At 36.3% G+C, this 19,612-nt stretch overlaps 4 protein-coding genes across 4 annotated transcripts in view; 1 reads left to right on the top strand and 3 right to left on the bottom strand.

Annotated features, from left to right (window-relative positions):
• The first annotated feature begins 70 nt into the window (after positions 1–70).
• Positions 71–2,293, top strand: LOC136416545 (major royal jelly protein 2-like). Its single transcript, XM_066401768.1, has 8 exons — positions 71–207; positions 260–454; positions 831–1,024; positions 1,080–1,175; positions 1,227–1,464; positions 1,595–1,779; positions 1,831–2,016; positions 2,068–2,293. Exons 1-8 carry the CDS (start codon positions 159–161, stop codon positions 2,191–2,193), a joined length of 1,269 nt encoding a protein of 422 aa, XP_066257865.1. The 5' UTR covers positions 71–158; the 3' UTR covers positions 2,194–2,293.
• On the bottom strand, positions 2,236–3,153 carry Pfdn4 (prefoldin subunit 4). Its single transcript, XM_066401782.1, has 4 exons — positions 2,996–3,153; positions 2,824–2,928; positions 2,520–2,636; positions 2,236–2,469 (listed from the first exon to the last, which is right to left on the bottom strand). The coding sequence occupies exons 1-4, from the start codon at positions 3,029–3,031 to the stop codon at positions 2,320–2,322; spliced, it is 408 nt and encodes a 135-aa protein (XP_066257879.1). The 5' UTR covers positions 3,032–3,153; the 3' UTR covers positions 2,236–2,319.
• A 622-nt stretch (positions 3,154–3,775) lies between these two features.
• On the bottom strand, positions 3,776–4,492 carry LOC136416539 (fatty acid-binding protein-like). The gene is made up of 4 exons (XM_066401757.1): positions 4,347–4,492; positions 4,129–4,292; positions 3,965–4,075; positions 3,776–3,907 (listed from the first exon to the last, which is right to left on the bottom strand). Exons 1-4 carry the CDS (start codon positions 4,414–4,416, stop codon positions 3,854–3,856), a joined length of 399 nt encoding a protein of 132 aa, XP_066257854.1. The 5' UTR covers positions 4,417–4,492; the 3' UTR covers positions 3,776–3,853.
• A 5,219-nt stretch (positions 4,493–9,711) lies between these two features.
• The window catches only part of NetA (Netrin-A), a 78,449-nt gene continuing 68,548 nt past the window's right edge, over positions 9,712–19,612 (bottom strand). Inside the window, exons 3-7 of the mRNA XM_066401807.1 lie at positions 18,424–18,573; positions 18,289–18,372; positions 15,720–15,788; positions 14,776–14,965; positions 9,712–14,301 (exon numbers count right to left, since the gene is read on the bottom strand). Of these exons, the coding sequence (XP_066257904.1) occupies positions 14,145–14,301; positions 14,776–14,965; positions 15,720–15,788; positions 18,289–18,372; positions 18,424–18,573 (650 nt within the window). The 3' untranslated portion in view covers positions 9,712–14,144. The remainder of the gene's footprint in view (positions 14,302–14,775; positions 14,966–15,719; positions 15,789–18,288; positions 18,373–18,423; positions 18,574–19,612) is intronic.

Here is a 19,612-nt window from a genome sequence, read left to right as displayed (position 1 = left end):
ATTGACAAAGGCTTTTCCGTTATCACCAAATTTTAACAGAACTCATAAATAAAAAATCTACAAGCAGTTAAGGAATCTTTTTAAAAATATCGTTTTATAAGTAGTAGGAAGCTACGACTTGTATAGTAATAGCAAAAATTGTCTAATGCAGTTTACTAATGAGAGACTATCAGACAATGAAGTTAAGCTGTGTTAGTTTTTTATATGGTCAGTACCATCAGTTCTCAATTACGGCATGTAAAGTACTGCTTTTCTACAGGTTACCTATTGATACTGGCCCTACTCTATCAAGGATTTGAATGTAGTAAAAAAAAATACAATTTTGAATTAATCTACCAATGGAAACAGATCGAATATAAATTCAGAAACGAAGCAGAACGCAGTGAAGCTATTGCTAATGGGTCATTTAACGTAGGGAAAATCCAAACTATGGATGCTCAATACACATTTGATGGTAAGTGGTACCTAATACATTATTATAACATTTTTTTCGCCAGACTACCAGCTGTAAATTGAAAACATAAAAACCTGTGCGTAGTGATTCAGCTTGTGTAATCAAGCTTCTAGGGCTTATTCAGTTCAACAATAGAAGACAGTTGAATATAAAGATCCATATCCGAAAATGTCTACCTAAGACTCTATTTAAAATGAAACATAGTTAAACTCAATAAAACACATTTTTGCATCTAACATCTTAAGCATCATAAGGCCATAGCGCCTTAGGAAGACATTTCCGTACATGGGTTCTTATACTCAAACGTCTTTTCTTATTGCACTGAATAATCTCTAAAAATTTGATTTGATAGTTCTCAATCATCCCATATTTACAGCATCTACAAATCGTGAAAGAATCTTCATCACTACTCCTAAGTTGACTTCCAGCGGTGTACCTGCAACGTTTGGAACAATCACAAATGAAACTAGGGATGGAAACCCTGTTATTGACCCTTATCCATCATGGTCATGGCAACTGAATCCTGAAAATTGTCGCTACCACCGCATTGTGTCAGTATTTAGAGTGTGGGTAAGTATTACTCAAAAATAATTTCACTGTTTAGTAACATTTTGGTGGGTTGTAGGCTGATGAATGCAATCGACTCTGGATAGCCGATAATGGAATCGTTGGAGACAGTTTTGTGTGCCCTCCCCAGCTTTTAGCATTTGATTTAAGAACAGTGAGAACATCCTTAAAAATGGAAAACATCACATTAAAAAAAAATTTGTAGGATGAGTTGCTTTACAAATACGAAGTACCTTACGACCAGTATCTTAACGTTTCATGGTTTATTTCACCTATGGCTGAAATAGAGAGTTTTAAGAATCGTTGCGAAAATACTTGGGTTTATGTGGCGGACACCAATGCACCGTCCATGCTAGTGTACAGTTTGAAGCAAAATACGTCTTGGAGGGTGCAAGATCGCAGTTTTGATCCAGATCCGAATTACAATGTTTACACAATAGGAGGTTGTGATAACTTATTAGTAATCCAAAGAATCTTTCCATTTTTATATCTGGGATTCCATCTGATTCGAAATTTAGATGATTGTTGCTGTTTTGATTGGTATTATCAATGTTAATACTAATTTTTTTTTAGGTGATAGTTTTGTATTCGCAGATGGCATAATCACAGTGGCCCTCAGTCCTCCTTCACATGGTCTCTGTAAAAGAAAGTTGCACTACCATGCCATGTCCAATATCAACGAATCCTGGGTTTATGTTAAGGACTTGAAGAACCGTAGCAACTTTGCAGTCCCTTACGGATCTCCGCATTTATTTCATGTAGATTGTTTAATTTCTTGCCTTTAAATTTGCACAAAATTCATCTTTTAGACCTATAAAGACAAGAGAAATCAACAATCTGTTACTGAGGCTATTGATCAATATGGAAACATTTACTTTTCCCTTTTAACTGATGTTGAGTTATTGAAATGGAATCCAAATACTGCATATAAAAGGGAAAATTTTGAACTTATAGCTAATGATAAGAAAACTATGCAATTTCCCAGTGGTCTAAAGGTCTAATATAAAAGCATGGTAAGAGTGCAGTGACAAATTTTGAATTTGTAGGTTGTGCCATATAGAAATACTGACAAAGAAGTTCTCTGGATGTTTTCTGTGGCATATCAAAGATATGAGGCTAAAACTTTAAATGGAACTGTAGTTAATTTCCGTTTATTCAGAGCGTTTCTCTAGGAGAATGTAGATTTAGAATGGAATGAGGAATCATAACAGCAATTTCATTAAACCAATCTGCATTTATTATAAATAACTATCCAATAAAATATGGAAAAATGTCCTCAATTAAACAAATCTTAATTTCTACTCATCTGCTTCAAGATTGATGTGGCTGCCAAACTTGCCATACAGATGGCCCTTCAATTCAGACATTTGATCTTTGATTCCCTCACACTTAGTCTTTAATGCAAAGATTTCCTGAGTTATTTTCTCTTTGGCCTCTTCAAGTGATTTCTAATAACAAACATTAATAAAGGTTTTTAGTCATTTTTGTAGGTACAAACCTGAGTTGCTTCAAGGTTTTGACAAATGAAAACCTCTCCTACTAGATAAGGAATTAGCTCATCATCATCAAAGAGAGATATTTCATCGCAGGCGTCTTCGATACTTTTAAGATCATTCTGAAAAATAGGGTGTTTTATCAGATAAAATTTGCAGGTATGTAGTGGCAAAAAAATGATGAACAACACAGCAGCTAAATATTAACTAGTGTGTTATGCTAGCTAGTATTTTTTAATGTATCAGTGACATATTATTATTGATGCATACTAGAAGATGTCTTAAAACACAGTTAGGTTGATTTCTTACCTCCTTGACTTTAGCCTCATCTTTCAGGTCTTCAAGTTTAGCGTTTAACCTGGCAAAAATGTTGATTTTCTGCTGGTCCTCGTATGAAATGTGTACATCTGAGTCCTGTAGGGTTTATAAAAGCTCTGTAGCAAAACAGACAACCCTTGTTTATTTTAATTTAAATACTCACGGGTTGAAACGTGCCTTTCCCACTATTTCCAGACATTTTTCCAATAAAATAAACCTTTCAGAAGATTTTAAAGAATGTTTCCAAATTAGGAAAGGTAGAGAAAGGAAAAATAAAAAAGATAGGTTATGTCACAAAAATATCGTTGAAAATGACATTTCCCTTTTAAAGCGATTTCGTCGTATGATATGTCCGAACTGAAGTGAGAACTCTTAGAACACAAATTTACCATAAATAGGATATCCCTATTATGTCATTATTCAAAGAAACAAATAATAATATCACTGTTCATAACTTATATCTGATTATTTGGTAATATTCCACCGTCAACTTAACAGCTATAGCAATTTAACGTTTTAAATATTGATTACATTTTGCATTGTGTATATTTGGTTGCCTATGCTAAATGCTTTGAAAATGGAGTGGAATCTAAGAGAACAGATATATCGCTTCATATTCAAAAGTTCTCCGATTGAAAATTAAAGAAATTGGAATAATAATTATAAAAATTGGCTGTGTGTTTTAAAAACATTCATTAACCGGTCTTTTTAGATATGTTTATAAATTCTCAAACTCGTACTTGCGAAATATTCCTTTAAATACAGTTCTTACATACTTACTGAAAGCCCCTCGTAACTTGCATGTAACTCCTATATTGAAAAGTTGGTGTTTAAAGACGGTTTAAATAATTTTTTTCTTGCTCCTGCATATAGGGTCGATTCATCTGCACAATGGAGTTTCTTGTTCAACTCCCTGGCGTATTGGAGAATAAAATAAACATCATAATATCGAAAAATCTGAGCTTTATTTAAAAAAATTATAGTAGCAAAAATCTTAATATTCTACGCTCTAAATTCAAGTTCAAGCCCTCTTGTAGTTGCGAACATATTTCACTCCCTTGGAATTAGTGGAGGTCTAGATAATTAAATAAAACATTTAAAAAAAACCTTTGCATTAAGCAATGAAACTTACCGCGGTAAGGCCACTGTCAGTGACCTTCAACACCTTCTCTTCAGATAAGGACCCATCTTCATTTAATTTAGTTTTGAAGGTAATGGTGTCTCCATTGATGTCAGCAGTGGTCTGCAAAGAAAAATTACTATAACATTCACACGCAATGGAAAAATTCGAACTACCTTGACGGTGTGTCCCAATGAGAGGGTGTGCTTCACTTCCTTTCCCAATTCAAAAGTAACTTCATTGTCTCCATATGCCGCAGTAACGGAAACTCCAGGTACAACTTTAATCTTGACTGGAACCTTTATTGCTGCCTGTTTTTGAGCAATTTCATCAGAAAGACCTTTAAAGAAATAAATTTAGATGAAACGATCTTTGAGATTAAACGTTGGCTTACCAAGAGACTTCAAATATTCCAAATAATTCTTCTCAGAGACACACTCATAAGTTCCATCTAATTGAACCATTTTTGAAGGTTTGTTATTAACTCTTACGGAAACCAATACTCTGTACCTGAAATAATCTCAAGCGGGGCTTTTATATGTGTTACTTATCGAAAAATTGTTTCCACGTTATTGGTATAAGCACTAATTTTTATCAGTTGTTTGAATTGTACCTAGAATTGAAAACTCATAGGTCATAAAGCGGTATCAAAGGTACGTAAGTGGTTTAAGTGGCTTGTTTCGAAAGGTATAATGAAGTAAGAGGGATTTGTTTGGCCATTTACTGTCCTTATGCATCTGATCTTAAAAAAATCCTATTGAGGTTGATCGAGGTTATTGAAGTTTACTCAAGGTTTTTCAAAAACTCAACAATATGGATCAATAACATTTAAGTCTTTTACGCGCTTCTTCTAGCTATGTTAATTAAAAAAATTTGAAAACTTCGAAAAATTTGCTTAGTATTTCTTTCTCTGTCCATCAGCCCTCAGCCAGCGAGTTAGAGTTTAGAGAGTTGGGACAACAGAAGAAACTCCCCTAATGGACACAAATGCTTCTCCGGACGACTAAGGGAAGTGTTCAGTGAATGCTTCTGCCCTAGGCGTGCGGTTTTCTTTCTCGGCTGTTTGGCAAAAATTCGGTTGAATATATATCCCCATTTCCCCATATCCCCAATTTTCCAATTTTCTTTTGTAGGGACTTGAAATTAAAATCGCTAAATAATGGTAATTACACGTGTTTTGGATGAGTAAAAACATTTGCACCAGAGCGTGGGACCGAAGCAGGTGACGCATTATCGTAATAAAAAAAATGGAGTTAAAAATGTGAAAAATCAAGATGGCGCCCATAAGAGAAAACAAAATTGATGATGGTTGCCGAATATCGAAACGTCGGATTTGAGAAAGGAACAATAAAACTGATTTCGACAATCAACAATTTCGTTGAATAATGCCTTTGACTAGGGGATGCTCATTTCAATTTTGGTGGACGATGGCGTCACAGAATAAACATGATTTTAGATAAAGCCGCGTGGACTGGCAATGACGATCTACATTGTCGATTTGTTACATCATCAATTAACGGAATTTGCAGTACGTCTTACGGTTTAAATATAAAAATTCAAACTGACGATTTGGCACGGGTTCTGTGAAAACTCAGACGAGTTGCGGCTGAAATGTCGGAGCGAGGTCACAGCGCATCTAATATGCAAGAGGAAAACAATTTTTTTGAAAAAAACTGGGTGTTAGCTGAGTCACTTTTCCAGGAATACAATTTAGGGGATGAAATGGCAGGCTGTGAATGAAATGAGTGAATGTAGGTCGCCTTCAGTGGAAAGCGAAATTGTATAGAATTCGGTTGATTGATTGATTGATTACCTATCAGTCACCGGCATTATATGCACATGTAATAAATACAAGGCGTGTAATTTAAAAATACATCGAAATGACCCTGAATTTTGAAATGGGAAGTGCAAATAATACACTTTTCTCTAAAAATAAGTACCGCTTAAAATAGTACTCGCATACGTGATATTAAAATCAGTACCGGCCTAATAGGTTAGAGGGGTCGGGGGAGGGGGGTGAAGTTGGGCGACGGCCCAGCGCGTCGGACCAGGCGAAGCGACGAATTTCTATGGTCCGCGGTTTTTCTTGGGGATAAGGGGGAGGTGATTAAACACTTCATCCAGAGCACTGTCACACCAGAAGCCGGCCCTGTGTAAAACTAATAGGCTGCATTAGTTTCCCCATTAATCATTAACAGTGCAACATTAAGTGTATTTGATTTTCTAAATGGCTGGGTGTGATTGCTACAAGTACATAAATATATTTTTGAGTGCTTTCACTGTAATCAAAGTTCTAAGGTGTGCAAGATTTCCTCGAATTTGGGAGAATTGTATGTGTGCGTCTCTGGTTTTTCTTCAGCTTTAGGAAAATTCCAAACTAATAACCGGGTTTAAGGAGTTACGCAATAGCAGCTTTGGAAGTAATCATACGATTAATTAACAAAGGTTCAATATCCATAGGTCATTACCAATATCACAAGTGTTCAGAGAAAGATAAGTAATATTTGAGATTACGACACATAAACGTGTGCTAATATCTTCACTCTGATCTCTCGCCTATATCCGTACACTGATAAGTTCACTTATGTTATAATTAAACAGCAACTTATTGCAATTTGTTAGATATCAGTCAGGTACTCTTGAAATGTTGTATAATGAATAAGATCTTATTTTAGGACAAGATAAATTGCAGTGTTTGATTCAGTATTCGGATGTACAGTATTGGCCAAAATACTTGGAGCTTTTTCCATACCATCAAGTTTTTTTTTATTGTAATTTTATTCTTAATAAAGATACTTTAATCACAACAAAATAAAAAAATGCTTCTTACAAAACTACGTTTATAACAAAAAATCAAATAATAACTGAGCAAAATTGTTGGAACGTAATTAATTTAATAGAAAATCTCATCGTTAAAAACAGGAACTAAAAAAGCTTTAGTAATTGATGTGATATCCCTTTGCCCTGATCACTTTTACCATCCTCCTAGGTATTGATTCTATTAATTCTTCAATTAGTTGCCAATCAACTTGATGCCAGGCTTGTGCGAACCTTTCAAACAGTTCATTTCCATTTCTAACGGGCTTCCCCGTTCGAGTCATACGATCTACGAGATCCCATAAATTCTCGATTGGATTTAAATCGGGACTTTGGGCAGGCTTCACGGTATACACTCGTTCTTGTTTTAACCACTCTTTCACTAGTTTTGCAAAATGTTTGAGATCATTATTGTGATGGAAAATCAAGTTGACTGACAATGATATACGTGAATAAGGTTCTATTATATTTCTCAATACATCCTTATATATGAATCTATTTATTTTTCTAACAATACGATTAATGGGGGTCGTGTCATACTAAGAAAAGTATCCCCAAACTAGTACACTTGCCCCACCATGTTTAGGTTTAACATATTTTTTGTTTAGTCTTTGGCCTTTTGGACGCCTTACGTGGACTATACCGTCACAGGAAATAAGGTTGTATCTGGATTTATCACTAAAAAGAACTTTTTTCCAATCTTGGATTGTGTAATGAGTTGCAATGAGTGTAATGAGTACAAATTGTAACCATGCTTTGATGTTTTTCTTCTGTAACAGCGGTTTTCTTGCTAAACGGTAAGATCTTAGGCCACTTTCTAATAGCTTTTTTTGATGGTTCTCGATGGTATTTCTGAATGTCCATTTATCTCTATTTTTTTCAAGATCTTTGATGATGAAAGAAACGGATCACTGATGGCAGTGCTGATAATTTTTTTTATCCATTCGCCCGGTGGTTTTTTTAGGCCTGCCTGTACCTTTTCCCGGGATAACATGACCGTAGGCTCTAAACTGTTTAACAATACGCAATGCAGTATTTTTTGGAATATTTAGGCTGATAGAAATATCTTTTTGCAATGTTTCTTGTTTGTAAAAATAAACAATGCTGCTTCTCAAATCGAATGAACATGATTTGCCTTTGGCCATTGTTGAAAAAAAAAAGTAGTATTGTAGTGTCAAAAAGTTAAAACAACATAGTCAAAAAAAAAAAAAATTAATGTAATAAACTGATTTTAAATTATAATAAAAACAAGCTCTAAGCATTTTTTTCAACAAAAAAGGTTGATTATAATTTTTTTCTATAAAAGAATGGGAGCAACAAAATATTAATACTAAATTTTTGCCAAACGATAATAGGGAATTTCTGCGTTAATGGATTTGTCCATTAACGCAGAAATTCATGTGTGAAAGGGTCCATTAAATGTGGTGCAGGAAAGTAAATGTCAATTTGACAGAGACGTTCTTTTGTTTTTTTTTATCAACTATATGTCATTTTGGTAGTTGAATGTTTGTCATTTATCGCTGTGGAGTCGTATACGATTGAACAACGAATGAAAGTTATTCAAAAGCACCATAAAAATGGTGCAAACATGAAAAAAATACATTTTGCGCAATACGTGATTTTCTCGGTCGACATAACCGTCCGAATCGGGGCACAATCGGTCGTTTAGTGCAAAAATTTGAGTCAACTGGTTCGATTAGTGATCTGTCAAAGACTCGCAGACGAAAAAGTGTTCGTACACCAGAAAATACCGCTGCTGTGAAAGAAAGTGTCAAGGAAAATCTAAAATTGAGTATAACTCATCGATCGCTAGAATTTGGCATTTAATCCACCAGTTTACGCGGTATTATGTATGAAGACTTGAGTTTATATGTATACAAAATTCAATTAACACAAGAACCCAATCTAGCTGATCATTTTACCCGCGTCGCGTTTTCTCGGATTGGCTCATTAAAGATCGTGCAATTGATGCCACTTTTTCATCGAAAATCATCTTTAGCGTTGAAGCGCGTTTCACGTTAAATGGGACGGTAAATAAGCAAAATTCTCGCATTTGGGTCAATGAGAATCTTAGAGAATATCGAGAACCATCGATGCATCCTCCAAAAGTAACTGTTTGGTGCGGATTGCGCTCGAAAGGAATCATCGCTCCTTATTTCTTTGAAAATGATGATGGAAATGCGGTTACTGTGAATTCTGATCGATACCGTACCACGATAACTGAGTATTTTTTCCAAAAATTAATCGTATCGATATAAAGAACCTTTACTTCCAAGAAGACAGTGCGACATGCCACACAACACAGTATGCAAACATTTAGTTGTTGCAGTGGAAATTTGGTGAACGTATAATTTCGCGAAATGGAAATGTGTCTTGGCCCGCTCGCTCATGCGATTTGACACCTCTCGACTTTTTTTTGTGGGGATTTTTGAAAAGTAAAGTGTGCGCCAGTCTTCCAGCTACCATACAAGACCTTAAAAATAACATCATTGCCGAGATAAATGCAATTAAAGTGACCACGTTGGAAAATGTCGAAAATTTCGACCATCATATTGACGTCTGTAAAACAAGTCGTGGTGAACATTTGAATGATATTATTTTTCCTACATAAATGGTATAGATTAGTATTCAAAATTAAACAATAAATTGGATTGAATCGATATTCTTTGCATTTATAATTTGCAGTTATTTTCCTGAGTTCATCTTGGCGGACCCTTTATTAGAACAGGGCTATCTAGATAAAAGCGTAATTTTCTAAGTTCCAAGTGTTTTAGCGAACATTTTATCTCAAGGCGGCTTGCTGTGGACGAAAATAGGGTGGGAAAAAATATGAGTAATAATGTAAATCGGAAGTTACAAGAATTTGCTGTTTAAAACTTAAGTGTTGGTTCTCGCATTTTTCATGCCATCGGAGGGAATTCAACCAGATATACGCGTGAAACTTCAATTTACATACTTTTATTTTATTACACAATTTTTATTAGGTACACAAAAAATTTACAATTAATAATAATAAATGTATTGATAGTAGTTTTATCATAACTGTGACTAATTCCTTTTTATCGATCTAACAACTTTAGGGAGAATGTTGTTGTAATCATAAAAATGCTCATTTTTCGACTGGATCAAGCATAGTCTTATGTCATTCTTTAACAACGTTATTCCTTAATAAAATTGTCCTCTATTGTTCCTTATTTTAAGAAAAATCGTACGCAATAAAAGAAATCGTGGCAATAAATAATAATATCATTAATAATGGCAACATTACTGTATCTTCTAGATAATTTTAGAAAAAGACAAGGACATGATATTGCTACAACACGTTAAATAGTTTGATATGTAAACACCAAACACTAATCTCTATATTAGGTTATTGTGGGTTCTGCTTAAAACAGTTAGAGCCTCTACAGCTCAGGCTCTGACAGTTTTAATTAAAACTTTTAGAAGATATATTAACATTTAGATTAATCATTATTATAGCCTCTAGGAACTAGTTAATGTTACACGAAGTATCCAATTCTAGTAAATTGTAACAGATTATGGAATATTTTATTGATACATTTTAGCGATAGTTATTATTTTTGTAATACTGTACAGTCTCAGTTATCATCTTCATTTACAGCCATTCCCACTCGCTCCTCAAGTGCAGAAAATAAATACACAAAAATTCAAGTTTATTTTGAAAGTAAACAGATATCCAGATAAGAACTATAAATCATACAGGGTTTACCAGTAAAACTTCTCACCCGGCTTGTTTTTACCTACGATCAAAATATTAGAAATTGCCACAACATATCGATTATGTCTTCGAGGGGGGGGGACATTTTAGTGTTAAATGCAGATTCACCAAAACAGCCCCCCTCGCGCGAGTGCATTCAACTTTAGAATTTCAAATGACACTGTAGGTCGAGTGACACCTTATTTGAAAGGGTTTTTAATTCTCATTCCTAGTATGTAACTTTTTTTCAATTTTAGATATATATTAAGTTTCCAAAGTTATGTATCGCCTGACTTTTCTGATTTAAAAGAATTGGCCATAAGAATTTTTTTGTTCTTTTCTTATTTATTATTTATCATTAACAATGGTACCCTTTCTGTATCAATAAACAATTTTTTTTTTGTTATACAGAATGATTCCAAAGTTGGAGTTATCCTTTCATCAGCGAAGAGGGCTTCAACAAATAAGTCGTTTTTTCCTTTGGCGCTTTTTCGAAATATCAACATCAACGGAGATACAGGGTGTCAAAGTTTTTTTTAAATTAAAATTTATTAATAATTGCCAAATCATTTGAGGTAATTAAACACAATTTTATAGGTGTTAGTGATACTCAAATTGCATTGGAACTATCACTTCAATGATTTTTACCAGAAACAAGTTTAATTTGAAGTTGAATATGAAAATCAAAATCAAAATTTAATTTAACTTAAATAATATGTTCAAAATGAACTCCATTTTGTTCTACGCATAGTTGAGCGCGACACATCCATTTATCGGTTTCCATTTTTTTTCAAAAATATTAAACAACTTTTTTATACGCACGCCATTGGAAACTCAAAAATAATTTTATTTATCGAAGAATTTCCCACCCACGTAGCTATTAACATCTACATTTGTTTTTAAATTATCTCAAGTGGTTTGACAATTATTAATACACTTTAATTTTTTAAATATTTTGGCACCTTGCATCTCCGTTGATGTTGATATTTCGAAAAAGCGTCAAAGGAAAACAAACCTTATTTTTTGAAGGCCCATTCGCTGGTGAAAGGATAACTCAACTTTGAAATCACCTTGTATACAGAATTCGTGGTTTATTTTGATGGTACGGCCTAGTACCATTTTTAGAATTCAAAGCAACACTATGAATCGCTAAATGATACCACGAATTGATCGTGCAAGAACAATGGCTTTAGTGGAAGGAGATTGGCAGAGGTTTAGAGCTGAGCAAATAGACGTTTTTGAAAGCGACGTCTACCGCATGTAGAATTGCTATTTAGAGTCAAACTCTGTGCGAGATAGACCTAGAAGTGGCCGTAGGCGTCTTACTGACCAAAAGTTAAATCGCTATACAGGGTGCGCCAACGAAAACGAAACAGAGCTGTTTTCTTGATTAATGAAGAAGTTATGCAAAAACTCTCGAACACGTCAACTTTAATATGGTGGGGGAAGGTTTTTTATTAGAAATCGACGGTGATTTCCTTGACCCCCCAAAGTCCCCAGATTTGAACCCATTAGATTTTTTTGGGGATTATCTCAAGTCTAAAGTTTATGCCCCCCCGTATACCATGGAACTATTGCGAGAACGCATCGTCCATGAATGCCGCCAAATAAGCCCCGAAATACTCTAGAAGATGCACCAGCGTTTCGAAGCAAATTTGTTTTACTGTCAGGAAGTTAACGGACAGCATTTTGAACAATTAATTTAGATGTTTTTCCGCTTTATATATCATAGTAGTGTTTATACAGAAATAAACGATTTACTTGTTAACTGTTGTTTCAACGTAAGAAATTTTGGCATCACCACAAAACCCTTCAAAAAACCTTTAATTTTATGTATCATTCAACCCCCGTTGTCATTTAAATTTTGGAGGAGATTTTTCCCCTGCCTAAGGAGTGAAGAAAATCACCGTCGTTTGCTAATAAAAAAACCTTCCCCCTCCATATTAAAATTGACGTGTCCGAGGATTTTTCATAACTTTTTCATCAACTGAGAAAACATCTCTGTTTCGTTGTCGTTGGTGCACCCTGTATACACTTAACAATGCGGCGAAATCCTACTACGGCAATGCAGGAGCATCTGAGGGAAGTTAGACATGCATTTAGAGTTGCTATTTCTTATCCAACGCTAAGAAGACGAATCATTCAATCTGGTTTGCGATGTCATCGACTAATAAGAGTTCCTCGACTACAGTATCAACACAGACTTTATCGATTGTTGTAGGCTGGACAGTACATACTCTTACCCGAAGGATTTTAGAATTTTGTTCTTTTTTCTGATGAGATCAAAATTTATCTGGTAAATGATAGCTGCCGAATTCGAGTTTAGAGAGAGCCAACAAAAGCTGTTTAACTTGCCCACGCTCGCCCCGTGCCTCCTCTTGCGGGAGGAAGGGCCATGTTTTGGGCTAGTATAATATCCAATGAACGCACCGACTTAGTTCATGTTCAAGGGACAATAACTGGCGATAGATACATTAGGAACATCCTGAATTTATGTATTAAATTATGGCGAAGAATTGTTGGTGACAGATTTGTGTTTATGGACGACAATGCCCGTTCTCATCGTACTGTGTCAGTAAATGACTGCCTGGAAAGAGAGGGAATCAATCGTTTAGATTGGCCTGCTTTGTCGCCTGATATGAACCCTATAGAACAACCTTGGGATATGTTTTCCAGAGCCAGAAAAAAACAGAAAAAATGAGTAGCTGTTAATGCAAATTTGATAAATTGAAAGTGGGACGGTTTTAAATCTAGCCAACTCGAACCTCATTATAATTTGCCCAGCCCGTATCTACTTTAAAATTTGTGAATTACGTTAGTTTATTATTTAATAGGTGATCTAAAATTTTAAAAAATACATGCTGACAATGAGAATGAAAAATCCTTCTAAATGAGGGGTCACTCCATCTATACTACCATTTGAGATTTTGAAGGCGCATGCACCCTCGCGAAGGGGGCTGTTTTGGTGAATCTACACTTAACGCAAAAATCTCCCCCCCTCGAAAGCATAATCGATATGTTGTGGCAATTCCTAATATTTCTATCGTAGTTCAAAATAAGCCGGGAACAAAGTTTTCAGCGGTACACTCTGTATTAGTAAAACCTTCGAGGTACAAAGCTGAACTTTCATCCTTATGGGTAATGACTTACTTGCTCGCATACACTCACGCACATAGCTAACGAAAAAATAAATAAATAATACAAAGTAATCACTATTTAACTGCAGTTGTCGGGGATAAATTAAAACATATTTACAAAATTACAAATTCGAACTAAGTCAGTGGTTGAATCCGGGAGAAAATGCATTTGGTACAGTGCATTTTTGACGGTAATAAGTAACCAAGGCCCTGTATTATGCTTAAATGCTCTTTTCCAATACTGCGTGTTCCAAAAGGAGCTTGAAAATTAAGCAGGGGCAGAGTGTTCAATGCTTAGGTGCGCAAGGCGAGTCAGCGTTCTTGACAAAATGACGTTGGGAATGGCAATAGAAATATTGAAACTGCTGTGGTTAATTTTGACTGAAACTAAGACAAATTGGGGTCAATTGAAGGTCTGCGCCTGCTTAATCTTGACTAGCACATAACTAAATAACGTAAATTAAATCACAGCGAAACCGTTGGCGCGCAACATTTAGTACTTCATACAAAATTGGGGAAATTATTTGCATTTCCTTGACCTACGTCGGAACCTGCGCATACGCTGGTCCCATTCGTCACGCCATTCGATGACGATAGAGCGTTGCGTCACCCCCAGGCTTCCGGTCACTATTCCTCCTGGAGAATCGTCCTTCTCGCGGCCCAAGAAGAGATAAGACCTGAAGGAAATGGAAAAGTCATGTTCTTCAACGGTCCAAAATTCTTTTCGCGCATTTTATAAATGCAGGCTTCATTCATTCGCGAATTACAAATCAGCGTTTACAGGTTCAAACAAAATGGCTCGGTAATTCCCTGTAATTTATTCATTTCAACAACACCAGTCGACGTGAAATGCGCACAGATTTACATAAATTAAAATGCCCTCTGTGCCATAGAGAGCTGTATTGAGGAAAATGACAGCGCGTTTATTGATATTAATCGCGTCAATTAATCTAGTAAATTGGCCTCTTTGGAAGTTTCGTTTTATTAAGTCTTGGAAATCAGGGGCTAAAGTTCATAACTGGGCCAAAGTATTCGCCATTAAGTGAATGGTTTTACAAGGGTTCATCAAGGATTTGAATGTGGAAAATGTGGCGTGGTGCTTGGGATCGGAGAACGGGTATTTTTGAAAGTTCAATTAAACGTTAGCTTACCTATTCGACTTAATTTTCGGACATTTACAATTTAGATCGGCCATCGGAACCAACATGGGCATCGTCCCCTTCCGGATGCGAGAATCTCTGGACTTCTTGTAGATGTTTTCCACGTTGATCATGAATCGCGCCCATCCCTTCGTGTGCTCGTCGTTGTTGTCGATTTGCGACAGCACCTTCGCCATTATCGCTGGAAAGCACCGTACTTAGACGATTCCTCATGCAATCAGATGGATACGTGTTCTGGAAAGCGTCTTTCTCCGCGTTTAAGCTTTATTCCAAGTAATTTAACTGTATCGTTTCCGAATCACCGGCTTTGTAAAATACTTGGAAGCCTCTTCATATATTTAATCAAAAAACAAATACACCTTTCCGACTATTCGGGAAATTAAATATTTATTTTCGAGTCTGGAAAATTGCAGTTATTAAGTAGGTGGAGATGAAAGTTGGGCGCCGTGGATCGTTGCTCAGGTTGTAATAGTTATAAACCACGACTTCAAAAGATGTTATCGGAATGTAAATTTCCAATTTTCTAGATTTCTGGACGTCCTGTGTCTGGCCATTCTGGACATAAACAAATTTCTTTTCTCGTAAATGTTTAAAGCTATTAGGTACACTTTTTAGGGGTGAGGCACGACACGTATCCCTGACTTTGCAAATGCAATTAATTTGAATATTAACATTTCACTCTCATGTTTTAATGAAAAATTAAAGATGAAAAGCACGCGAAACGGTATTTAACCCCTGGCTGTTAAATCGGGAACAAAGCGCTCCTGCTGCAATATAATAGTTTTATGCTGAATTAATTTTATTAAACAAACAGGAGGATTTTCAAAGACCGAAGAGAAATTTAATTATTCGCGAATTAGTTAACGAGCTGAGCGGATTTTATTGCTGTTTTTCCACATTGGAAAAAATATTTGGTATGAAATATGCGCACTTACCGTAATCTCGTTTGCAGTATTTGTTCAGGTTCAACCTTTTGGTGGCGGCTTTGCATTTCCCACAGTGATCTGGAAACGGCAAAAAAAGAAATTTAACATTAAATTTAATTTTGGATGCGATTCTGGCACTCTTCAATTCGAAATTAAAGATCGAACAAAATATTTTGGAAAAATTGTCTTCCGTCCTAGCTCATGTCTGTTCAGTTAGTATTCTGAAAGTAATTCGAAAACATATAAGTTGCGGCCTCAACGTCAGTTTAAAACTCTACCTCAATAAATCGCTCTTATCGTTCCTCGGCAGGCCAACCCCTCTGCGAGCACCCGGAAAATTGATTATAGTTTCATATCTTTATTCACAATTTTTCTTTAAAATTATTACATTATTTTAGAGCTCTCAATTTGCAGCTTTTGTGTTTAGTCCGTGACAAAATTATGTTATCTCAGCTTGAAAAAGGAATTTGAATATTCAGCAGGAGTAGGATCTTCATTGCTTATATGCACAAAGGAAATTAGCGTCCTTGACAATATGGTGACGGGAATATCTAAGATAACAGAAATATTGAAACTACAGTGGATAATCTTGACCGGAACCGAGCTAAATTGGAATTCAGAATCATTAGACTCAGAATCATTGGAACAGAATCATCTAATTCAATTAAAGCTCTAAATTGAGTTACGGTTTATGGAGGGAATGAGCAAAGAAATAAAACTGTCTCGTCGGTAAGCAAGAACCGTTTGTTTTGGGAAATCTCTTTATTTGCTAAAGCTGGAGGGATCCAGAGTTTTTCCAAGGGAACAGTCACTTTTATTAAGTTAACCAACGGAGCTCGTCAGTCTGCTTTAAATATAAATCTCATTTAGAATGATGTATTGCGGGCTCATGTATCTGCATGGACTTTATTGTTATTATTTTTAATTCGGATTAACTTTTAGTGCCCAGCTCTAAGTACAAACGAGACTTAAGAGAAAATTGGAAACAACAGTTCAATCGACAGGAAAATCCCCTCTCTGAGTAAAAAAATCCGTTTCCGCCATGCTTAGATTGGAAAACTTATTGAAATTACTCAACGATGGAGGGATCTCGCGGATCGCTGGTTCCTCCGCTGATTTGCCTCCGGCCCCGGCGAACATCTTTGATATAATTAACTCGGAGGAGGGTATTTGTTTGTGAGGGGAGAATTATTCCGCAGCCCCAACTTGTTAGGGCGTAAACAGCTTCAGTCCGGATTTATTAAAAATAAAGCGCAAATGATGGGCTCAATTTGCCTGCCCGGTGTTCCTTTTAAGTTCGCAATGTGTTTGCACGGTATTCGATGAGAGAAAATCGCAGGGGTTTATTAGTAGATGAGCCTGGACAGGGCTGGGAAATTGTTACTTACATGAAATGAGTGAGCGGATGAGAAATTGTTTAAATAGAACATCCTATAAATTGGCAAATGCATTGAAAAACAATTAAGTTTCCTCTAAAACGATGTATTGTATTGCATTGCATTGCCGAAGTGATGTCGCTAAACATTGGATGGTTTTGGTGTTTTTGCCGAAAGTCGCATCGTCCCATCAAAGGCCTCTGGGCCTCTCAAAATAATGTTCGAACTGCAATTTCTGCATTCAACATGGAGAATACTACAGCTCGCCAGATCAGTGGCGTATGTGAGAAATTAATTATTATGATCAAGTTGTAGAGGAAATGGGTTATCCAACAATTTTACGCAAAGATCAGCCCTTTTTTCTCTTATTCCATTTGGGAAAATGCCAGTTAAAGAAAAACAATACGTTTTCTCCTTATTATTCCAATATTGTTACATTCACCATTGTCAGGAATCTCATGATTTTTTATCTTATTCGGGAATAACGCCTTTTTGATCCAACATTCGGAAAATGTATTGATCTAAACTGTACTTTTGTCTATAGGGGTACGTTCAGACCCCTTTCTCTCTCTACAAGTCTCTTATGGTGCCCCCTTATTCATTTTACGATCATTTTACGCCAAAAATTGCCATTTCGGTCCAATTTAGAGGAGAAGATAAGTCTGAAGTGTAAGTAATAAATTTCAGTATAAAGTTCCTGGTAGGACGAAAATGGAGCCGTATTATTATGCTGTTTCTGAACAAAAAAAATTTGGCCGGTCATGTTTTTTCAGGGTTTGCATTGCATATTTAAACCAAATTTTAACTATTTTCTGCATTTTCCAAAAAAATTTCTCTTCTAAAACTTGCCTCGCCAATCCTGAGAAACTTGATCCAACTTGCATCGAATTTTACAATTTCGCTCTTAACAAAGGTCGGTAATATTGTGACAGTGCTCCGTAAGCAATAAACCCGAATCAAAACCAATAAGTCTCTTCAAATTTGAACACGCAAAGCAGGGCCAATTCCACATTGAAACAAGAAGAATAAAATATCGACTTAATCATAAACTTTTCCTCAGGCCTGGCTGCATTTATTACACTGCGGGAAACTTTCCTTGCGATTCTTTCTACGTAATTGGTCATGTATAATGTATGTCTCCGGGCTAAAACTTTTTAATGAGGTCGTGCCATCTAACAGGGCGCAGCGAACTAAAGACTTACCGCCATTGGCAGGTGCATCGGGGTCTTCTTCTGGATAGCCGTCATCGTCTTCTTCGGTCGCCATCATTTGAACCACGGGGATTTCTAAAATCGTCATAGGTACCGTTCCGCGCAAAGAAAATCCCAAAAACTTACTTATGCAGGGCGCAATGTGTGACCTGCTCTGCTGATACCCCTTCGCGCATCTATTGCAGTTGATTCCCACCACTCCGTCCTTGCATGGACATTGTCCAGTAGCTTGATTGCAGGTCTTCCCTGAAGCTCCAATGGGATGGCAATCGCAGGCTGTAACAAGTTGAAATTGTTATTTGAGCTGGTCGACAAAGCCGAGAACCCTAAATCACAACTAGGAGATAAACTGAAAGATAAACAAGGCGATAAACCAACAGAGTGTTGAGCGTGTCGTAATGTGTCGTGAAATATAGGGCCGTTTATCCGCTATTTGCGCAGTAATTCACGCCGCTAGGGCCAGACTAAGTTCCTCGGAAATGGGTAAATATTAATAAGAAAATGTTAATACGCTCCCCGGGTGTTGGGTGACGAGCACAAAATGCCATTTAATTTATTTACGAGGTCGTAAATTAGGTTTTTTCTATAGTTAGGGGAAATGAGGAGATTTCCTGGCGGCAAACGCGCTATCTTTGCCCTGGGGGGTAGCTTCGCCAAGCTTTAAGACGGCTAGACTAGAACAAAGCCCTTATCTTAGTGATATTAGAATTTCGGGTGTAACGGTGTTTTTCACGCAGCAAACAGGTCCCATTACTTTTGGACACACATTACCTTTTCATACAGTACCGTCCTCAAGAGGTAAAGGGGGGGGGGGTGCTTTTCTGGTTGGTGGCTTTCTTAGGAGGCGGCATCGCCTAGGGCGTCAGGTCTGCTAAGGCTGGTCTTGATCCAAGACAAGGTATTCTTCAATGGAATTATGGGCTAATCCAGACAGGGTAATTCTGGACGGAACTTCATACGCTTAACGAAGAACTTTTCAAAAATTCACCTCCTGGGCGTTTTGAATTACCAATAAATTGTAAGAGCTTACAGCATCGGACAAAATTAAATTGACTTAATAATTTTGCTTTAAACGTGAGAACTAAACTGAAAATTTAGGAATACAAGACTTTTTTTTAATCCCATGTCTACACACCTCCAAATTCTATACCATTATGACAAATAAACCAGGTTGGTTTAGGATTAATAGATGTTTGTTTTGTTAGCAAAGAAGGGCATTTGAACTTAAACCAGTTGATATTCTGAGTTCGAAGGAACATTATTATAATGATCATCCTAGAGACGCACATTCGTTCAGTTTTACTTTACGAATATT

The sequence above is a fragment of the Euwallacea similis genome, chromosome 23 (assembly GCF_039881205.1).
Source record: "Euwallacea similis isolate ESF13 chromosome 23, ESF131.1, whole genome shotgun sequence".
Taxonomy (NCBI): domain Eukaryota; kingdom Metazoa; phylum Arthropoda; class Insecta; order Coleoptera; family Curculionidae; genus Euwallacea; species Euwallacea similis.
The sequence above is the reverse complement of the archived record's forward strand: the minus strand, read 5'-3'. Positions and strand labels throughout refer to the sequence as shown.

Bases quoted from the DNA above. Each gene is read 5' to 3' on its own strand.
- LOC136416539 (XM_066401757.1), bottom strand. From the start codon at position 4,416: ATGGTTCAATTAGATGGAACTTATGAGTGTGTCTCTGAGAAGAATTAT. The intron at 4,293-4,346 runs GTAAGCCAACGT...ATTTCTTTAAAG, and splicing joins GGAATATTTGAAGTCTCTTG to GTCTTTCTGATGAAATTGCT. The intron at 3,908-3,964 runs GTAAGTTTCATT...TTAATTATCTAG, and splicing joins CTGACAGTGGCCTTACCGCG to ACCTCCACTAATTCCAAGGG.
- Pfdn4 (XM_066401782.1), bottom strand. From the start codon at position 3,031: ATGTCTGGAAATAGTGGGAAAGGCACGTTTCAACCC. The intron at 2,929-2,995 runs GTGAGTATTTAA...TAAACCCTACAG, and splicing joins GGAAAGGCACGTTTCAACCC to GACTCAGATGTACACATTTC. The intron at 2,637-2,823 runs GTAAGAAATCAA...CCTATTTTTCAG, and splicing joins ATGAGGCTAAAGTCAAGGAG to AATGATCTTAAAAGTATCGA.
- LOC136416545 (XM_066401768.1), top strand. From the start codon at position 159: ATGAGAGACTATCAGACAATGAAGTTAAGCTGTGTTAGTTTTTTATAT. The intron at 208-259 runs GTCAGTACCATC...GCTTTTCTACAG, and splicing joins CTGTGTTAGTTTTTTATATG to GTTACCTATTGATACTGGCC. The intron at 1,780-1,830 runs GTAGATTGTTTA...TTCATCTTTTAG, and splicing joins GATCTCCGCATTTATTTCAT to ACCTATAAAGACAAGAGAAA.